The sequence below is a fragment of the Stomoxys calcitrans genome, chromosome 3 (assembly GCF_963082655.1).
Source record: "Stomoxys calcitrans chromosome 3, idStoCalc2.1, whole genome shotgun sequence".
Taxonomy (NCBI): Eukaryota; Metazoa; Arthropoda; class Insecta; order Diptera; family Muscidae; genus Stomoxys; species Stomoxys calcitrans.
The window spans coordinates 117296197-117318790 of record NC_081554.1 but is presented as its reverse complement, the minus strand read 5'-3'; the positions used below and the strand labels follow the sequence as shown (position 1 = coordinate 117318790).

At 38.5% G+C, this 22594-nt stretch overlaps 1 protein-coding gene across 2 annotated transcripts in view; it reads right to left on the bottom strand.

Moving 5' to 3' along the window:
* Positions 1-8912: 8912 nt before the first annotated feature.
* LOC106095171 (cyclic AMP-dependent transcription factor ATF-4) overlaps positions 8913-22594 on the bottom strand; it is a 77939-nt gene continuing 64257 nt past the window's right edge. For both annotated transcript variants that reach the window (XM_059364626.1, XM_059364627.1), the window contains 2 exons: positions 10053-10276; positions 8913-9984 (listed from right to left, as the gene is read on the bottom strand). In XM_059364626.1, the coding sequence (XP_059220609.1) occupies positions 9370-9984; positions 10053-10276 (839 nt within the window). In that variant the 3' untranslated portion in view covers positions 8913-9369. The remainder of the gene's footprint in view (positions 9985-10052; positions 10277-22594) is intronic.

The window sequence follows — 22594 nt, the reverse complement described above, 5'->3', positions numbered from 1 at the left end:
ATATGCATACTTTCCACATCTACAAAATTTTAGAAAGTTATTGTACGTGGGTGCGTATGATCACTATTCGATATTTTGGCACATATGCCATACGCCACCTTGGCTCACTTCCAGACCAAAATGCTTGGCATTTTGTTCATATTAGCTATGTTCTAGAGAGCTGCAACGAGTATTATTGTGTAGGCTTGATCATCTGTTTGGAAAAACGAATAAAATCCATCATGTGCACATGTGAAACCAGTCTATTCAACTCGCTCAAAACGCAATGAAAATGTTGTGATTTAAAAACGAATCGATTGAAGCACTAGGTTTCAATCGGACAACCCACATGCTTGTTTTGGTTACAGGCCTGTGAATGATTCTGCTGAACGGGACGCTCATTTTTAAGGCTCGTGTTGGACACGATTTTTCTGTTTGTTGTATTTGATTTGATTTGTTCAAAGTGCAAATGAACAGGTCTGATTGGAATCAAGCTACATAAATTGCCCTTCACTTCAATAAATTAACATAGGTTTAGAAAACAAAAGACCTTTCATTTGGTTTTACGGCTTATTTCTAACATTGGAAAGGTTAGTTTCTTTATATTAACTAGTTTTTACCTTTTCTATATTGAGAACACCAAATTCAGCAATAATGCATATAAACTTCTTTAGAATGTTTACGCTGGTGGACGACTCGAAATCCATAGAATTCGTGCCTAACAGCAAATCAATTATCTTATGGCCTCTTTGATAATGGAATGTCACGCCAAAAAAATTTCGCTTAACATAATTGTCCGTCCACATGTCGATGGTGGCTGATGCACTACCTGGACCAACCTTTTGTGTTGGCCTACTTCTACCTTCTTCGACCTTTTGTGTTGGCCAGACGGTGTGTAATTTCAATTTTAAATATTTTCAGTCATTTCAAATAAAGAAAACAGAAAAACTAATAAGTATTTGTTGTTATTTTAAGTGCACGTGCACTGAATTGGATGAATGTGCGTACACCCAGAAAATAGATTTGTTGCCTCAACCGCAACCGCAACTTTGCTGTTGTGACAACCAACGTTGGTGTTGAGGTTATTGTCTAGTTTATGTTATGCTACCAAAAATAAAAACTGCTAAGCGTGCGTCGTTCGGATGCGCTTCGTTTATTCGTTCTTTTCTGCTTGCTGCTACTGTTGCTCTCCCTCGGGGTTTTCTTTCTCGACTCGCTTTAAAATTAATTCTATTGTATTTGTCGGTGGACAAGGGGAGATTTGAACTCATGATGTCATGTTTGGTAGCCTTTCACGCATCTTCTAGCCTACGGACATCATTTCTTTAGAGATGATTAGAGAGCGGATATATATGCACTTTTTGTTTATGGACCGATTTTGACCAAAACTTGAAATTAGGCGTTCTTTGGTGTAAGAAAACGAATTTTGACGTCATATCCGATAACTACAAAATAATATGCAAAATGGACGAGCCAAAATAGACACGTTTAGAACTGATTAAATGATTTAATGCTTTGGGTTCTTAGCACTAGTACTTTTGTGGGTATAAATGTTCCGTTCAAACCCATTTTCCTCTAATTGTATCCTAAGAAACTACTAGGTCCAAATTTGCACCCGCCTCCCGAATTAGGGTCTTAGGCCTATAAAAGCCATGAATATGGTTCAGATTGGTTTATATCTTAGTATAGCTCCTATATAGACCCATCTCTCGATTTATTGTCCTAGGCCTATAAAAGTCACATTTATTATCCGATTTGGCTGAACGATTTGGCACAACGAGTTGTGTTTAGATCCTTGATATCTGTGGCAAATATGGTTCAGATCGGTTTATATCTTAGTATAGCTCCCATATAGACTGATCCTTTTATTTAAGTTGATCAGATTTTTAAAAATTTGCATTCCGCATTTGCAATGTATTGGAGTTGGCCGGTCAGTGATAAAAAAAGCGCTAGTATGATCACGACCGCTCTGCGACACGCAGTGGAATAATATTCAGATCTGTCAGAATGCCGCTCTTCGAACTTCGACGGGCTGTCTCCTCGATTCTTACGTGGACCACCTCCATCAGGAGACGAAGATCCAACACGTCCGAAGTCATAATTACATACTGTCTAAGCAATACCTTCTGGGCTATTTGTAGTATATAACCGAAGGTCTGAATAAAGTTTGTGGTTCTAGAAGCTAGCGCATGTATATGGGACTGGCCTACTAGCCCGTCGGAGGGGTAGGTTCGATGCTTCTCTAGGCATTTGTTCGCCGCAATCAAATTATTTACTTTATACGTGCAAAAAAAAGAGAAAAACAAGTTATAGTCCGATTCGGACCATTAATAAATGCTGAACATTGTAAAAGTCATTGTGTAATATTTCAGTTGATTCGGATAAGAATTGCGCCTTGTAGGGGCTCAAGAGGCAAAATCGGGAGATCGGGTTTTTATGGGAGCTGTATCAAGCTATAAATCAATTCAGAAAGAAGCCGTTGTACAAAATTTCTTCCAAATCGGATGAAAATTGCGCGCTCTATTAGCTCAAGAAGTCAAGATCCCAGATCGATTTATATGACAGCAATATCAGATTAGGAACTGATTCGAATCATACTTAACACAGTTGTGGGAAGTGATACCAAAACACCTCGTGCAAAATTTCAGTCCAATTGGATAACAATTGCGCCTTCTAGAGGCTCAAGAAGTCAAGACCCAAGATCGGTTTATACGGCAGCTATATCAAAACATGGACCGATTTGGCCCATTTACATTCCCATCCGACCTACACTAATAAAAAGTATTTGTACACAATTTCAAGCGGCTAGCTCTACTCCTTGGAAAGTTAGCGTGCTTTCGACAGACAGACAGACGGATGGACAGGCTAGATCGACTTAAAATAACATGACGATCAAGAAAATATATACTTTATAGGGTCTCAGTCACATATTTCGAGGTGTTACAAACAGAATGACCAAATTAGTATAAAAATTAGGACATTTATTGATTTAAAAGGAAAAATTAGAATATATGCTTAAATGGCAGCTACATTTATCTTTGGTCTTTTTCGGGTTGATTTAAATACGTAAATGTAACTCGTTTACCTAATTCTAGTCAAACCGGATCAATATTAAGACCTCTGAGAGCTCCACAAATCAAATGGCAGTTTTGGGTCAGCATGAAATCGAAACAAAATTTAAACCTCTGCCAGCATCCCACTACCGTACATAATATTAAAATTCTTCTTAAAGTTGCTATTGATGAAAAGACAAGAAAATAAACAAGTAAAACGTATTTGGATAACCACCACCAAGGATATAATAATCATCCTATTTTATTATAACTCCTCTATATATCCGTAGTTATGTCTACACAGGGGCTGGTCTCATATTTTATTCAGGTCCCGAGAACTCATAGTTTCACAGTTTCATCTGGCAAGAAATCCGCTTTTTTTGGAATTAAGACCCAAAACTAGAAGATCGGTCTATATGACAGCCATATCAGTATAGTCTGCTCTGATTCATATTTGGGTCGGATATGGGAAGGCTTAAAACAACCCACTATTTAAAATTTCAACGAAATCGGGTAATAAATAAAGCTTTTATGGGCTTCAGACTCTTAATCGGCATATCGGTCTATGTGAAAGCTATTTCTAAATATCGTCCGATCTTAAAACCAGTCACTGATTCACATTTCATTGAAATCGTGTAATTGAGATTCCAATGCCGGATATTGTCCGGCTTTAGACCATTGGTTAATGTTTTCTATTAAAAGAATAGTACAGCAAAAAAACATTTAAAACGTCAGCAAAAAGTGTGTTGTTGCTAGAAGCATTTGACTGGTTTCCTTTATCGCGATTTCATTTTCAACCAAGAAAAATCATCAGAAGGAGATGTCAAATGGATCATGGTTGTAAAGCGCCATGACTCATTTGAGAAAAGAAATATGCGTATCTCGGAATAAGTACTACCTATTACGAAAAAATGTTGAAGCCCTTTAGGAGTAGGCTAGAATTGGACTCCAAAGACCCAACAGCTGCGATGGTGGCGTCAAACCGTAGCGTGTTGTCCTCCCCTCCTAGAGGTGTGGGTGCCTGTAGTCGAGAGTAATGCTTCAGGCGCACAACTAGTCATCAGATTAATTAATGAGGAAGAGACAAATAAACCAGAGGAATGTACAGTCCGTCCCCAGCCTTTAAGTAAAGGTGGTGTGGCCGACTCGCATTCAGACGGCGACGGTGTCAATGAAACAGTCATCGCAGCCGACGAGACAGTCACCGCATTTTTCAATATTGGAAAGACTAGGATAAGCAAAGAACCTAATACTAAAATATCAGGCAGTGCAATGTCGAGAGACCCAACACAGCCTAACAAACAGGGACCCGACGGCGGACCCATCAGCGACTTCAAGATTCGAAAGACTAGGATAAATAAAGATCCTAATATTAAAACATTGGGCGACAGGAATCTCTCTTATTAGCGACAGGAGTCTCAATGCAGCCTAACGAACCGTGAGCCGACGATGGTACCACCACCTACTCCCAAGATGTCCATTTACTTAAGATTTGGAAGACTGAGATGGGCAAAGTTCCAATACAGCCTAACGAGCAGGGACCCGACGATGCAACCATAACCGACTTTCTAAAGATTCGGAAGACTAATATAGGCTAATAACCTAATACGATGACATCAGGCAGTGCAATAACAGGAAAGTCATTACAGTCTAAAGAACAGGGAGCAGACGATGAGATCATCACCTACTCCGAAGATGCCCATTTACTGGAGGACCAATGATTGAGGTAATCCAGATAAACATCCACCGGAGCGAGACTGTTAAACACGTTCTGATGGAGCAAATCAGCAAGGGAAGAACCATATTGCCTTAGTTCAGGAGCCATGGACGACCCGGAACAGTTTCTAGGAGCTTCAAACCATTTAAGTCACCCGGACCTGATGGAATATTTCCTGCGTTACTACAGAAAAAGGCAGACTATCTGGCGCCTCATCTGGCCAAAATTTTCACAGCGTGCCTAGAACTTGCATAAACTCCGAAAGCCTGGCAGGAGGCAAGGGTGGTGTTTATACCCAAGCCCGGCAGGGTAAGTTATGCGACACCAAAGGCCAACAGACTCATAAGCTTTACGTCCCTTCCACTCAAAACCATGGAATGTATTGTGGACACCATGATAAAGAATAGAACATCCAGCGAACTGCTCAAATACAAACAAGATGCATATGTCAAGGGAAGGTCGCTGGATACTGCCCTGCACAAGGTTGTGCATAAAATAGAAGAATCCTTCTATGCCAAAACGTACAACCTGCCGGTATGCATTGACATCGAGGGGGCTTTTAACAATGTGCGGATCGATACACTGATTCAATCCGTAGAACAGTACCGGATGGACCCGGTCCTTAGAGACTGGATAAACTATATGCTAAGGAACAGGTGGATAAATTGTGTGTCCCATGGCATAAATATAAGGGAGAAAGTGGCACAAGGCACGCCACAGGGGGCATTTTATCGCCACTCCTATGGGTGACCACCATAAATGACCTATTACGGATGCTGAATGAGGAGGGATTTGAACCCGTCTGCTACGCAGACGATGTTATAATACTTTTAAGAGGTAAGGATCCGAACCAGCTATGCAGAAGGGCCGAAAGTGTCTTGAATATGGTATATGACAGAGGTCTCAATGTTAACCCAGAGAAGACTGAAATATGCCTGTTCACGAGGAAGACGAAGGTGGGCGGGCCAATTTGACGCACCACGTTTCCACAAGTTGGCCACAAGGTCAAATACTTAGGTGTGATATTGGACAGGAAACTCAATTAGAAGTGTCACATTCAGGAGCGTACTGAGAAGGCTCACAGATTGTGGGCACTATGTAGACGGGCCGAAGGCTCGAAATGGGGCTGAATCTGGGGATAGTACACGGGCTCTACAGGAACGTGATAAGACCAATACTTTCTTATGTCTCAGTAGTTTGGTGGACTGTTATGGAGAAAAGGTGCAACATAAGAACCATACAACTGTTTCAGATAACATGTTGTCTTGGCATAGGGGGAGCGATGAGGACCACGTCCACTAGGGCACTGGAGACTATTCTAGATATCCATACAGATTAAGTATGAAGCAGTCACTGCGGCTATGAGCCTTAAGGCGATGGGAGAATGGATTGAGGATGGGAGCAGCTCATACCATCGCGGTATAATCGAGCCGACGATAGGAAACCTGGAAGGAAGGGAAGAAGTTTCCATCGGCACAGTCCTGGATTGACGGAGCCCTAGTATTGCCATCTGAAAGATCTTGTTACACAGATGAATCAAAGCTAGACGACAGAGTGGGCCTGGGAGTCTTGAGAACCCAGGGACTGAGATCTGTTTTAGACTGCCTGACCATAATACGGTGGAGATACGGGCCATCACGGAATGCGTGAAGTGATGTGGTGCTAACGGGAGGACGCCGAGTGTGAACATCTTTACGGACAGTAAAATTGCCATAAGGGCAATAAGAACCAGGACGGTAAAGTCACGAACAGTCTTGCTATGTAAGAGGAGATTAATGCCTTCTCTGAGGATGGCAAAAATCCGCATTGTTTGGGTGCCGGGCCATAACGGAGTAAGGGGAAATGAAAGGGCAAAGGATTAGGCGGTGTAGGCTCCGAGTTAGGGGAGTGGGCGACGATTGTCCATGCAACCCTGTGGAACAGCGAAACGGTCGGTAAGACGGCGAAAATCCTATGGGGGGATCCAAGTCTTGAGAAGAAGAGGCTATTACTGAAAGAAAGTAAGGAGGTCAGTATAGCTATTGGTATCATAACGGGACACATAGGCTACGAACTCACTTATGCAAAATTGGTGCGGCAAGTGATAGCATGTGTAGGGCATGTGGGGAAGAAAATCAGACGTTGAAATCATTGCACGGCTTTCGCGTTTAACAGAGTCCTGCACTTAGGTGGGGACACAATACTAGACATGAATCAACTTATGGGCGTTACATGGAAAACAATCAGGGATTTTGTAAGTAGCACGAAATACCTAACTTAAATTTTCTTTTTCGAGGTTACTTTTTTGGTTTTAGAGCGCACAAGTTGATTACTGGCTTAGGTGTATATCCATAGTGACATGGGGCGGACTAACATCCGCACCCTCTTTTCAACCTAACCTAACCTACTGTTTTAACACAATAAATTGTTGTTTTATGTGAAAGAGGACTAAAACATATGTAGCTTACGTCGCCCTTAATACTTCATACTATTTTTTTCTAACTCATTGAAAATAGACGAATGTTGGTTTCTTACGATAGGTAAATCGATGCGGCATAAAACTCGTATATTTTTGGATCGTAATAAGGCGATTGCGGATGCGTGAATTAGGCCCCTGATTAAATGCCTGTAGTTTTTTCAATTGGTCACTGCCACCAGGCATTCATCGTTAACCTGAGTTTTTCCTCTATGAATATTTTCAGCTGTCGCCGATAAATTTGCGAACGAATGAAATAGGAACATGTCGGTAGAATTGACGGTGAAACGTAATAGACATCATTATCTCGTTACAAGGAACAAGAACTGCAAACAAAGGAGATTCAAGGCAACAATTAAAAAAGGGTCAAAAAGGGTATTGATTAAAACGGGCCTAAATTTCAAAAATGGTAAAAATTGCCCTTTTGGGGTCACAACGGTATCCGTAACATCCATCCGCAACCATCCGCGCTCGGTAGCACCCGGCTGAGCTTCTAAAGATAACAATGAACACCACAAAAATCAGAGCTAAGAGTTCCAGCCTGTGCTGAGCTCAAAGTTTTCAGGGTGTAATGTAAATGCAAATAAAAAAAAAGAAAATAATTCATATAATTTTATTGGAATGACAATTTCGCTTCGTTCGGCCCAAGATCACTTACACTTTGTAACCCCGTTCGTTTGCAATGCAAATGTAAATTTGCCCATGAACATTCCATTAAGGAACTGGGGCTTCTTACATATCAAAGAGTGCTGTCCGATTCAAGTTCAATCTCAATGATAAGATGCGACACCTCTTTGGGGAGAAGTTTTTACATGGCTGTCGTACCATTTTTTTAAATGGCATAGTTCCTCACAAATGTCTCAAGCATTAGGAGGGGATAACCACCGCTGACAATTGCTTTCTGATGTTCTCGCCAGGATTCGAACCCAGGCGTTTAGCTTCATAGGCGGACATGCTAACCTATGCACTACGATGGCCTTCATTCGTTCGCCAATTCATCGAAATGAAATGTTAATTGTCCTAGCCGCAATGTTAATTGTCCTAGCCGCAAAAAATGTAATGCTTCATTATTGAGTCGTCTTTAGTTTTATCGTAAAAACGATTGAATGCATAGTGTTAACATTTTAACGAGTCTGGCGGCTTTACATTTCATGGTTTTAAATAAATGAAATGAATTTAGTAGCACAAGTTAGAGTTCGTCTACGATAAAAGTAGAGATTTACAACATAACAGTATTCACTCTGTTAATTCTAGTAATATGATCCTTCAAGGATGCTGTCAAACGAACCTTATTTAATTCACAATTTTAATGATGATACCTTATGACCAAGGTATAAAGACCACCGTAGCGCAGAGGTTAGCATGTCCGCCTATGACGCTGAACTCCAGAGTTCGAATCCTGGCGAGACCATCAGAAAAAATGTTCAGCAGTGATTTTCTCCTCCTAATGCTGGCAACATTTGTGAGGTACTATGGCATGTAAAACTTCTCTCCAAAGAGGTGTCGCACTGCAGCACGCCGTTCGGACTCGGCTATAAAAAGGAGGTCCCTTTTCATTGAACTTAAAATTGAATAGGACTGCACTCATTGATATGTGAGAAGTTTGCCCCTGTTCCTTAGTGGAATGTTCATGGGCAAAATTAGCATTTTTTACCTTATGACCAACAAGAGGTATTTTTAAGTCGCTAGAAATTAACTACTGCGCATGTGTTTTTTTTATAAGTAAACCCTTTATTTAGTTAAAATAATTGGGAACATATTTATCGACGAAAAATGCGTTTTATAGACTAGGTAAAAGGGTTCAGTTACAAAATGGTGTCTATTTAACCGATGGCAATAATGAGGCTTATTCCGTTTAACTGACAAAATAAATTCGATGACCTGCGGAACCAGGTTCATGTCATAGGCGCCAAGTTATACGGATAAGCGAATGACATTTTAAACGTCGATCTAATATGCTCCTTACAAGAAATTGTAAATAAAATATTTATAAAAAAAAATTATGGAACATGAGACATGGGACATCATAAATAAAAACATACGATATTTTCTAAAACGACATACATATGATATTGACGGTCGAAGGCAAATTAAACAACAGCATGAGAAAAGTAAAAATCAATTTTAAGGAAAACCCAAAGAAATTAACACAACACATTGTTAGACTAAATTTTCTTCTTTGAGTAAAATTCTCGAATGAGTGTTCTTAAGTATTTGGCTTCGCGCTTACGCTCAGCCAGTTGCAATTTCAACTCCTCATGGCGTTTGTTTAACTCTTGCTCTTCGATGAGTATGTATTCCATTTCAAGCTTCTTCTTTTGACGATAGCGAGTGGCCGCATTCTTGTTCTGTTCCTTTTTGCGTATCTTACGATCTTCGACACCGCGACCATAGGGACGAGTCCGTTTCTTAGTTGGTACTGGCGACGATGAACCACTGCAAGATTCACTAGAACTTTCAGCATGATGATGAAGGGGCAAAGGTGAACAACTTCCTGAAGAGGGTTGCCATTCGTCATCTGTATAATCTGCCTGCGATGGGGGGCCGGAAATGGAGGATTGTGATTCGCCCTCTTCAAAAATTTTATCCGCAGCTGACTTCAAAATGTCGTTAATAATTTGGGTATGAAATGCAATGTCATCTTCTGACTTTTCTTCGTTGGTTGTACTATGTTGGTGATTGTTGTTGTTCCAATTATTGAAGCCGAAAGATGTCTGAACTTGGGAATTTGGAGATGCTGGCTCTGAGCTTTTAAAAAGTTGTTGCAAACCATTATTGACCTGAAAAACATTTGGAAAACTCTTATCAATCCTTGATGAAATCGCCTGTACAAAATATTTAAACTTACGCCTATTGCAGATGTTACTGTCTCCAATACCGGCGGTATCAGTGGTGATACTGTTGTCTGGGGCGGCGAACTTGGTGGAGTCAGCTGTGTTAGAACCGCTGAGGCATTATGATTTGCAAATCCAAAATGATTGATTTCTGGAAGAACTTTAACCGCTTGTGTTGGATTGACGATAGCGTTTTCGATGGAGCTATCTAATAATGAAGTTGGTGAATACAAGTTTTCTGCAAAATACAATAAGAAAAACTAAATATTAGACATTCGCAATTCTAAATTATTTTAAAAATCTAAGGGAACGTTATTTTATTGCCGAACTAGTAGCCTGTGGACGGGTCCGGTAGCTTCTCCCGACAACGATGATTTATATAATACAGATTTACCCAGTATGGTCAATAATACTGATACAGCTCCCACATAAACCGATATTCCGAGTATGCTTCTTGAGCCTCTGGAGGGCGCAATTCATATTCAAGCGTAAAAAAACAGTGCAAAAAACTTGACAAATGCGATCGATGGTGGAGGGTATACAAGATTCGACCCATCACGGTTTTACTTGTTTGGGGTAATTTGTTAACTCCAAAGAAAATAGAAATTTCAGAAAATCCCTCAAAAAACTGTGTTCTTGTCTAACGATGCTTAGGATAGAAACGAAAAAAAAAAATAGTGCAAAACCTGCCGTTTAAGAACGAGTATAGATAATCTTGGAAACTCTTTTCAATGGCTAGAGCTGAGGTATTCACGAGATCATGTGCAAAATTTCAATGCCAAGGCGGTAGTACGGGCGCATCTTGGCAGGCCCCTAAAGTTGGTCACCTCGGTATTTCGAAAATGGTTTTGGGATGCCAAATCTTTTGTTGTGTTTCATTTGTGTTTATAAATGTTATTTTATTAAAATCCTAAGCAATGTGCCATTCCAGAACGTTAAATCATTGATTAAATATGTTGCGTTCTTCTTCTTTTAGCTTTGTCATTCAAATTGAAGGATGAGACCATATGTTTCAATAAATGGCGATAGTTAGCGATGATTAGATTTGCGCATAGCTAAAGGGGATAGCATTTTTCTCCATAAAAACTAAGCGTGAAAATCCGCTTAGTGTGTAAATAAAACACCCCTTTTATTTCTAGTCCGATTTCAAAATTTTGCTGGATATTGTTCAATAATCTCTAAAACAAAAATTCCGCTTAAGGTGGATTCGGTGATATTCGAATTTTGGTCGAAACCGACTTCGAATTTATGCAGACATTTATGGCGCGATTTTCATTTTGATTCATGATTTGGATTGAAATTCGGATTCAAGATTTCTTATTATTTTTTGGATTTCATGCCACTGTGCGAATTTCTCCCACTCCTCAAGTGTCTTAGGGATAGCTCTAGAAGACTAATCGACCTCGTATGTGATGATGCCGGGTAGACTTTTGGAGACTTTACTGCATTCTGTATCCGGCAATCCTGTCATGCCATTAACTCATTATTGCAACAAAAAAAAACATGACAAACTTTTTTGACCGAGAATTTTGGCATGCAGTATCAAAAGCCAACATTTTGGCTTTCTACAACACAGAAAATTTTTTGTTATTTAAGTAAACAGCAATAGTTTTCTTCTGTTTTAATTTTGGAAATATGTGTCTGTATCTCCGCCAGTTGTGATCACGCCACACCCTTTAAAAATTGAGTATTGAGCTGAAATTTGGCACAAACGCATATTTCTTCCATATGCACATTAAATTTTTGCGCAGCTGTTAGTAAAAACAGCAAAACTGATTGCTATAATAACAAAAAAGTATGCTGAAAATGGGAATGCAGTAATTTCTCGCTAAAATAGCAAAGCAAACATTTTCTGCTCTTTTTATACCCACTAACAAAGGATGGGGGTATACCAAGTTCGTGATTGCGTTTGTAACACATCGAAATATTCGCCTACGATCCCTTAAAGTATATATATTCTTGGTGGCCATGACATTTAAAGTCGATCTAGTAGAAGAAGGAGTAGATCTAGCCGCTTGAAATTTTGCACGAATACTTTCTATTAGTGTAGGGTTGGTTGGGATTTTAAGTGCTAAGTATGACCTGAATCGGTCCATAACCTAATATAGCTCCCACATAAACCGATCTCCCGATTTTATTTCTTGAGCCCCTTTAGGGCACAATTTTTATCGGATTTGACTGAAATTTTGCATGATGACATCTGCTATGTCTGCAACATCCAAGCCAAGTGGTAAATAATCTGATATAACTCCAATAGCGTAGCAATTTTTTCGACTATCCGTTGTTTGTCTATAATTCGACCAGGCCGAACTTTACTTTTAATTGGTAAAATTATGATGGTATCCTAAAAAAGTAAAAAAAAAATAATATCTTGTAAATTACAACTAATCAGATCATTTCAAAACTGATTTTTTATAATCTTTACATTGATTTCAAATAACAGCAGGCAAAATATGAACTAAAATCATAACAGATACGCCACTTATGGGCTTAATACCCTATATCGGGAGATCGGTCTATATGGCAGCAATTCTATATATATTACGACTGGGATCACGTTTGTCAAGAATATCCAGGGGGTCAATACAACTCACTGTTCCAAAGTTCATTAAAATCGGGCTAAAACTGCGCCCGTTATGACCTAAAGACCCTAAATCGGCAGATTTATGTCAAGATCTTAATTTACGTATGGAAGAAATACACGTTTGTGTCAAATTTTAGCTCAATATCTCAATTTTTAAAAGCTGTAGCGTGTTTACAACTGAGGGACTCACAGGACCAATATTAATAGCGCTGTCCGATTCAAATTTCGGCTCAATGATAAGGGACCTAGTTGAGTTCGAACGGCGTGCCGCAGCGCGACACCTCTTTGGGAAATAGTTTTTACATGACATAGTACCTCAAAAATGCCACAACCATTCTGCGCCAGTGTGGACTTTTTTAATGTACAACTTTTATACTCTCCACCACTAGATGGGGTATACAATTTCGTCATTACTTTTGTAACACATCGAAATATTGATCTAAGGCTCTATTGATCTTATTAACCATTTTTTGATATAGCTGACACGTAAGCCAATCTTAGATATTCACTTCTTGAGCATCTAGACGGCGCAATTCTCATCTGATTTAGCTAAAATTTTGTACAACGACTTCTCCTATGACCTTCATTGACCTATGACCTCCAACAGATGTACCAAGAATGGCCTGATTCGGTCTATAACCGAAGTTGTAAAATTAGTAGTAAAAAATGAACAGATTTTCTACTTTTTATGAGAACAAATCATGCTGGAATATGTCCCAAAATCTTAAACATTATTTTTGATAGAAACTGGTTTTATAATTTTTTTTTTTGGGTTTTATTGTGTGCTTTGCGCTAAGCCATTTTCAGCCTAGCGAAAAAAAAAAAATTAAAATACAAATGAAACTTTTTATGACGATTCTAAATTCCAAAGAGTTTCCAATGAACCACGACGTTGGCATTATCGGTGTTATTGTGCAAAATCACACCCACCTGCATCAGCAAGATTCGAATTTCAACGTTGTTGTACATTTTCTTATTGTAGGGTATTAGAGCTCGCGTCTTGGACCTATCACAATTTCTGTGCCTTTGTATTGGTTTCAATAAATTAATCGACACATAACACAAAATCATATCAATAGTTGAACAACAACAAGTTGAACACACAAGTACATGGAAATACAATTACAGAAATACATATGTATATGCATTTGTATTTGTATATTAAAATGTATATTCCAATTCGATTAACTACAAATCCAGAACTCAGACTTGTGATCAAGTTTATAAACAAAATCGCTAAGTGCACATTGCGGGAAGGAGAGCCAGGCTGGGGTAGTCGATTAGAGAAGCCTTAAGAAATCGAGATCAAAAGGTTATCACTCGAATGCATTGGCCCAAATGCTATAGCAAAGTGCGTAATTCCACACACCAGCCTCGTTGACAAAGCGGAGCAGTCAATAAGTGATTCGATATAGAACGAACAACAGAAATGGCAGACTTTTGATTGCATTCAATAGAAAAAAAATCGAATTTATTATTGTAGTTAGACCGAGGTCAGTTAGAAAGAACTACAATGATGCGTATACTTCAAGCAATGCCATCATGGGAAGATAGTGTCGCTTCAACAAGGCACACAATGGCTGCGATTTCAGGTTTATAAAAAGTTAGATTAGCATGCCCGCCTATGACGCTGAACGAATGGGTTCGAATCCTGGCGAGAACATCAAAAATAATTTTCAGCGGTGGTTATTGTGAGGTATTTTGCGCTTTAAGGTGTTTTCCCTATAGAGGTGTCGTACTGCGGCACACCGTTCGGACTCGGCTATGAAAAGGAGGCCCCTTATTATTATTGAGCTTAAACTTGAAGGTCAGCACTCATTGATTTGTGAGAAGTTTGCGCTGACTTATGAAAACGTTTGGAGTGGTTCTAGAATCTACTATGCTATTTACGGACAATGTCAAGTGCCATACAATTCCTCAAAAGGCCCGCAAAATAGCGAAAACGTATAGATATATGGGTTGTGTACGTAAACTTTATTTTTCTAGCTATTTTCCTTTTCATAGATAAAAAGGCGCCAATGAGAATAATATCTGCAATTTAGTTAATACGTTTAACTAAATTGCTAGATGAATATATGATTCGGCAAAATAGAAAGAATCCTATTAAGAAATTTTACATCTGGTTACATTTTAGCTCGTTTTTTGTTGAACTGTATGTTTCATTGGGTGCATACTAAGCATTACCACGTGTTTTTTTTTTTTTGTTTCATTATCAAACAGGTTATACATTTGCGTTCGAGTCAACTTAGAGAACAAAAGTTTGTGTTTTTCATTGCGAGATAAAGAGAGGTATGTAATAATTTGAAAAAATATTTTTGTGACTTGTTTTTGCTGATTTTTTAAATGTTTTTTTGCTATACAATTCTTCGAATAGAAAGCATTAAACAATGGTCTAAAGTCGGACAATATCCTGCAATGGAATTTAAATAGGAAAAAATATGTTAAATAGGTAATACCAAAATTGCAAAAAAAAGAAAGTATGATTTCCATGAACTGGAATTTGCGGGATCCGAGATTATTCATTCTAGTTTATTTTTCATAAATTACTATTTTATGATGTGATTACTATGCGGTATGAATCATCTGCGCCCACCTGCAACTTTACGAGACATGGCTTTTTTTGGAAACAATGTCGGTCCTCAGACTAGAAGTTTATATAATACTAGCTGACCCGGGCCCGCTCCGCTGCGCCTTCTTTTACTTTATATGGAACAAAATTTTCCTTTGAATATTTATTTTTTACAATTAAAGAACTTTTAGTGAAATACCATGCTACGAAAAGAGTGTATAGCTTGACTAACAATTTAACAATATAAGTAAGTGCCTTTATCTGAATCCTATATTATCTTTATTGGTCCACGAATTTAAGTTTTGATGTAAGATGTACTCCATTCTTAAAAGACTTTATTTCTGCCCGATATTCTCATGATGTCTGCTTTAGGGGAGTTTTCGGAGTTGAGGTTGTCCCCCTCACACTTGGGCCTGAAAAAATATCAACATCGTGCTCTTCTCTCAAATACCATTTATTTAAGCTCCCCATTGTCAATGGTTTTAGAGGAGTTTACAGGATGAGGTGTCCCCCAAACACATGGCCCCAAAATTGGTTATCAAATTCGTTTTCTAATCTCAAATACCTTCATTTAAGCCACATATTGGCATGGTCGAAAATTTTTACCCTTTTGGGGAATACCAAATATCTTTATTTGAGCCCCATATTGCAATGGTCAGTCAAAAATTGCTGTTTGTGGGGTATTTTGGGAAAAGTGGTCTACCCCTTTTTCCAAAGAAAATTGGTCCCGAAAGTGGATATCAATTCTTGCTCTACCCACCAATACCTTTCATTTAAGCCCCATATTGTCATGGTCGGTCAATATGTCCGATTTAGGGGTGTTTTGGGGATTGGGGTGGTCCCCCAGACACTAAGCCCTAAAAATATATCAGCAACGTACTCTATTCTCATATATCTATATATCATTTATTTGAACCAAATATTGCCATTGGCCTCAAAATTGTGGCCTCAAATTCGTTTTCTAATCTCAAATATCATTCATTTAAACCTCTTATTGCAAAAGCCAGCAAATATGTCCGGTTTGGGGTATGGGACCTAAAAACTATGAAAATCGAGCTCCACTGTCTTGACTGTCCACAGTCCTATTTGGAGGTTGTTATGGTGGTGGGACGTCACCTAGACAGTTGGTCCCGAATGTTGATATCAAATTTATGGTCTACTCCCAAATAGCTTTCATTTGAGCCCCATTTTTTCATAGTCGGTAAACATGACCGTTTTGGGGGGTGTTTTGGTGACTTGGCCCTGAAAATATATATCAGATTCGTGTTCTACTCTAAAATACTTCTTATTACAGCCCCATATTGCAATGGACAGCAAATACATCCTATATAGGTGGTGTTATGGGGATGAGATGGCACCATACGCACTTTTTCCCGAATATTGATATCAGATTCGTGCTTTACTCCCAAAGACCTCTCATTTGAGCCTCATATTGCTATGGCCTCAAACTTGTTCTCTTTGGTGTTTTTTTTTTGGGGGGGGCGGCCTTCCATGCACTTGGTCCCACATGTGGATATCAGGTTCGTATTACACTTAAATATCGTTTATTGAAGTCTCATATTGTCATGATCACTTAATAAGTCCTGTTTGGGGGGTGTTTTGCGGAAGGGGTCCCTGGTCCCACATTTGGATACCAAATTCGTATTCTACTCGTAAATACCTCTCATTTGAGTCCCATGTTGCCAAGGTCGGTAAATATGTCCAATTTAAGGGTGTTTTGGGGCTTGGGTTGGTCCCCCAAACACTTAGTCCGACAATTGGATATCAGATACGTTTTCTACTCTTAGATACCTTTCATTCGAGTCCCATATTGTCATGATTGGTCTACATATATATTTGGTAGGTTTTGGGGGTGGGGCTGCCCCCTAGGTACCCCATCCGAAATTGGGATACCAAAGTTTTATTTTTAGGTTACTATATGAGAGCATACAAAATTTCGCTTAAATCGCATCACCCATTATCTAGATCTGGCGTTTCTGAAAATTAGGGTAAGGGGAAGAAGATGGTGCAAGCCAAGTTGAGAGATAGGTTTATATGGAGCTATCAGGCTATGTACCGATTGACGCCATACTTGGAACAGATCTTTAGCCTAATCGGATAAGAATTGCGCCCTCTAGGGACTCAATATATACAATAGAGAGATTGGTTTATATGAGAGCTATATTAGGTTATGAACCGATTGGCACAGTTGTTGCAACTTGTAGCAGAAGTCATTGTAAACAGTTATAGCCAAATCGGATTATAATTGCGCCCTTTAGGGGCTTAAGAAATCAAATCGAAGGATCGCTTTTTATGGAGGCTATATCCAAATCTGAACCAACGACCTTCATCAATAAGAAGTTTCTTTCCAAAGTGTCAAGTGGCTAGCTTTATTCGGCCGACCTCAATCGTGATTTCGGCATGCAGACGGAAGGACATGGCTTGATTGACATGAAATATCAAGACGATCGAGAATATATACACTTTATAGGGTCGCAGATCAATATTTCAAGATTACTAACTAGACTACTATACCCCCATCCTGCGGTAGTATGTATAAAAATAACATTTAAAATATGAAAAATTTTAAAACTTTCCAAAAAAAAAAAAAAACAAAAATACAAAAAAAAATAAAAATTTGTTTGTTTTGCTTGTTATAGTAGCCTAATCTATTCTCAACCAAAAAAAATTATGAGCAAACTCTAATAAAAATTACCCTAAGCGCCATAAGTTTTGAGCCGCTAAATCGACCTTTTCGCCCACAATGCAGCGGTCGTATTCTCTATAGACGCTGCTTGGTCTGCTCGCCCTTGTCTTCCGCCAGGGCAATATGGCTAGCATCTCATTTAACGGAGTAAAGCGGCTAACCACAAATCCACAGCCAAATTTATTCCTCGTTTCCTTTTTTTGTTTGCCTGTTGATCCTTTTTTTGTTTGCCTGTTTTGCTGGCGGCTGCATTGGAAGCACACAATAGGTAATACGTTGGCCGAAGCGATTGCTAAGAAATCAATCTTGGCGCCATCCTCTTTTAAACATTAACGAAGAAGAAGCTCACGTCACTTCGTTTGGTCATGTTATCATAGATTCTGTCATAGGCACCTAAGTAATCCTCCAGTGAAGGACATACCATTTAAAAGGAAGTAAGCAATCCGCCAGTAAAGGGCATACCATTTAAAAGGAAAACAATATCTATTTAATGCAAACATTGCATCCAATGTCTGGTAGATATTCTAGTAAAAATTTAAGTAACTGGAAATGGTTTTGCATCTTTATGCTTCAAAACTATATTTTTACTATAAATTGTGAATTTGGGTTCCATCTTTACCACACAAAAGCTTTTTAAGTATATTCTAAGAAAATATATGTAGTTGCATTTTTGGCCCACAGTGCGGTACCCACTACACAAGTAGACTTTATTCTTGCATCAAATAAAAACAAAATCAAATATAGACGTGTTTTACGAAAGACGTCATATCCTGTTAATTGAAATAAACACTTTAATTTAGAGCAAAAAAATGAGAACGCTCATCAATATTATTTTGCAATAAGGCGATATTTGTTCTGGTAAATATTAGATGCAATGAAAATTCGCAAACTTAAATTACTTTCACTTTCTTTTCCAATTTGCAGATTAACTACGTACGATAACAGAACATTACGCACTTTGAAAGTGTGCGTCAGTTTTTTTTTAACTTTTTAATAAAAAAAAATGTCAAGTAATTCGAAAGGTACATAAACTTCCTGTAGTTTTCATTTCCGATCTTGTTTTCTATATACAAATAAAATCTAACATTGCCAATCATTTTCTAGATTAGAAAGTTATTCTTGGTTAGCAGAGGATTTCCTCTGGGGAAACCATATTCAACATGACCTTACATGAAAAGAAACACACTTGTGCTTATTATGCAGCCAGATTGCTCAATTCACTTGCCGCCAGATTTCTAGTCCAAACAAATATAAAACCGGTTCGATTTACACTTGATTGTGTGCAGGAGGTATACAAGTGACGGAGGGGTGCAGTCTTAGTTTTAAATCACATTAAAAGTGAAATGAGAATTCTATAACCAAACAAACAGGCAGAGTAGGTCTAACATTCTGTAATTTACATACTTGATTTCGTAAATTTCCAGTTGAACATGACACCATTGTCAAGTGTAAACATACAAACAAGTAACATTAGGATGGACTGTAAAGACTATAGCCTAGTTGGTGAACTTCGCTTGATGTCTGTGGGTGCGTGTTCTAAACTCTCCTATGTATCACAAATCAAAGATTCAAATGTATTTTGAGATTAGTTGTCCCAACGCCGTACAATGGGATACAACCAAAAAAAAACCTAGTAAAGCTTTGGAAATCAGACCTCAATGAAGATTTGGCAGCCCGAACAATTTTTCGAAAGAGGTAACCAACTTAAGGGCCCTGGTAAGAGGCCCCCGGACCACCTAGGGCCTTGAAATTATGCACATGATCTCGATAACACATCAGCTCTAACCGCTTCAAAGAGTTTTCACTATCTATTCTCAAATGCCATATTTTTCTCGATTTTATTCCACTGTGCGCCATTCAGCCATGTTGACATAAACAAAATGATTTTGCTAAAGAAAATGCCAGCATTATCGATGCTTAATAACACAAAGTTAACAATCGAAGACAATGCAAAGGGTAATACCACATTTTGTGTAAAATTTCTGATTTGAATTACAAATTAATCAGTGGCTTTATGTATGATATAAATAAAACATTGCAAAGTAGTATATTGGGAAACCAATATTCTTATGTCTGCGCATAATAAGATATACTGTATTCTGACTATTCTAATTAATGGTTCTTCTGTTTCAGTAATAGTTCTGCTGTTATAGGGAAATCTTTGCCATTTTAGAATAGCAGGCTGAGGAGTTGAGATAAAGTCACAGAAAAACGAATTAAAAGTGAAAAACAAACAAAGCGTATGAATAAACAGATCTTATGCCCCTTAGTGTAAATAAGAGGAACTTCTTCTGGACAGACTGCATTCTATCAATATGACAATCATAACTTAAAGGCCACAAAACGGAACAATATTCCAAAATGGGGCGAACAAGAGAGGTATATAGCCCGTTCGTCAGGTATGGATCATCGAACTCTGTAGACCACCTTTTTATGAATCCGATTGCAGACATTGCCTTCCCAATACAAGAATCAATATGATCATAAAAATTCATCATAGTATCAAACAAAATCCATAAATTCTTAATAGATGACACGTTCTCAAGAACATAATCTCCTATTCGATACGAAGTTGGAAACGCATGCCTTATTGAATGTGACATACTCTTACTTGCTATTAAGGCATATACAATTAATAGCACACCAAACCATCAGTCTGTTAAAATCGTTCTGTATTTTAATGGAATCAGAAGGTGAACAAATATACGAAAAAAGTTTTATATCGTCTGCATACATCAAAATCTTTGAAGATCGAATAATAGATGAACGATCATTAAAATATAGATAGATAAGATGGTATCCACTTTAAGAGTCCCGGGGGACTCAAGCTTATGAAGTAAAATTCTATGATGCCTTGCTAAAATCAGTTTATATTACATCTGTTTGATTTCCACGTGATAATGATTCAGACATATAGATTAAAAACTCCAAAAGGTTTGTAGCCGTCGATTTATTCCTCAAAAATTCGTGTTGACTTTCTGAAATTATAGACCAAAATTTCTGGGCAAGCCTACGCGTAACCAGTTGTTCAAAAAACTTTAGAATTGCATTTAATTTAGCAATCCCTCTGTAATTCTCCAGGTCAAACCTACTGCCATTCTTATGAAGAGGGACTATGTAACCCTCCTTCCAAATTGATGGAAAACAATCACATGCAAGCGAACAATTAATTAGATCAGTCAGAGGCATTTACAATAATCTCGCACAATGCCTCAAAATAGCCGATGGCACGCCGTCGGGTCCACTTTGTGGACTTCAATCCTGCAAACACCTCACCATAAGTCAATTTTATATCAGAAATAAAATCACAAGACTAAATATCATAGAGGTAATCAGACATGTTAGAAGGGGATTTAAGGTAAGTCGACTGGATAAAAATCTGCAAATAGTTCTGAAAGAGTCCCATCATCAGAGGCCTGGATATCACGAAACCGCATATAATGAGGAAAGCCCGCAGTTCTTCTCTTCTGAGATCAGCATTCAATTTAAACCTATTGCAATGTAAATATTCAGCGTAACATTTGTTATTCATCTCGTTATATCGGTTTCGCATCTATATAGGCGCTTTTCTTATATCTCGTAAAAAGGCTATCATAGGGGTAATCCGACATGCTAGGAGGGAGTTCAACGTAAGTCGACTGGAAAAAAATCTGCAAATAGTTCTGAAAGAGTCCCATCATCACAGGCCTGGATATCACGAAACCGCATATAGTTAGGAAAGCCTACAGTCTTTCTCTTCTAGGATCAGCATTCAATTAAAACCTATTGTGAGCAATCCCATGGCAGCCGGTTGTACGTACCGGATTGACCCGATGAAGTCCTTCATTTGCAAGGGCTGCCGCCTCAGTGTACAATACACTGCTACAACAACAACAACAATCTATTGTGATGTAAATATTCAGCGTAACATAATTTTACATAATTTCTCCTTCGACTTCGAATTTCCCACAATCCGACCTCCGATTTTACTTCCTAAGCGTCTAGGGGGCGCAATTATTATATTATTTGACTGATAATGATTTCACCTACAACCTCCAACATCCATGCCAAGTATGGTCTGAATCGGAGTCTATTGCTCCTATATAAACAGATTATCCGACTTTACTTCTTAGGAAGCAATTCCTAACCAAATAATAAAAAAAATAACATGTTATAAAAAAAACATACATTAAGTTTGGCCGAACTTAGGATACCCACCACCCGCCACGGGATAGTTGTCGGTATCACACAGGCTAAAACATTGAGCTCCAAATTGTGTGGTCTTCAGAGGGAGGGCGGAACCGGCTCTTGCACAAATACTGATTGCCTATGATGCTCAATATGACTAGGCGAGTTATTGGCGCCTTTAAATAACCAATGGCCACCCTGTACACGCGGCGATCGGACCTTTGCACTGGGATCGCAACCTTCGCATGAAAATGTGGCTACAGCAACAACAACCGCCAAGGATATATTTATAATCAACATTTATTATAAACCTACTAATCTTTATTAATGTCCAAATACGAGCCGATTTGGATCATATTCGGTTCAGGTACCGAAAAGTTTATATGAGTCACAGTTTAAAAGTTAAAGGAAATCAGGTAATAAATGAGGATTTAATAGCTTAGGTTCCCAGATCTGTAGATCGGTCCATATGGCAGCTCTATCTTAACAAGATGCCAAACTTTTGCTCAAGATCTCAATCTGTGAAGGCTGTAGCGTGATTACAACAGAC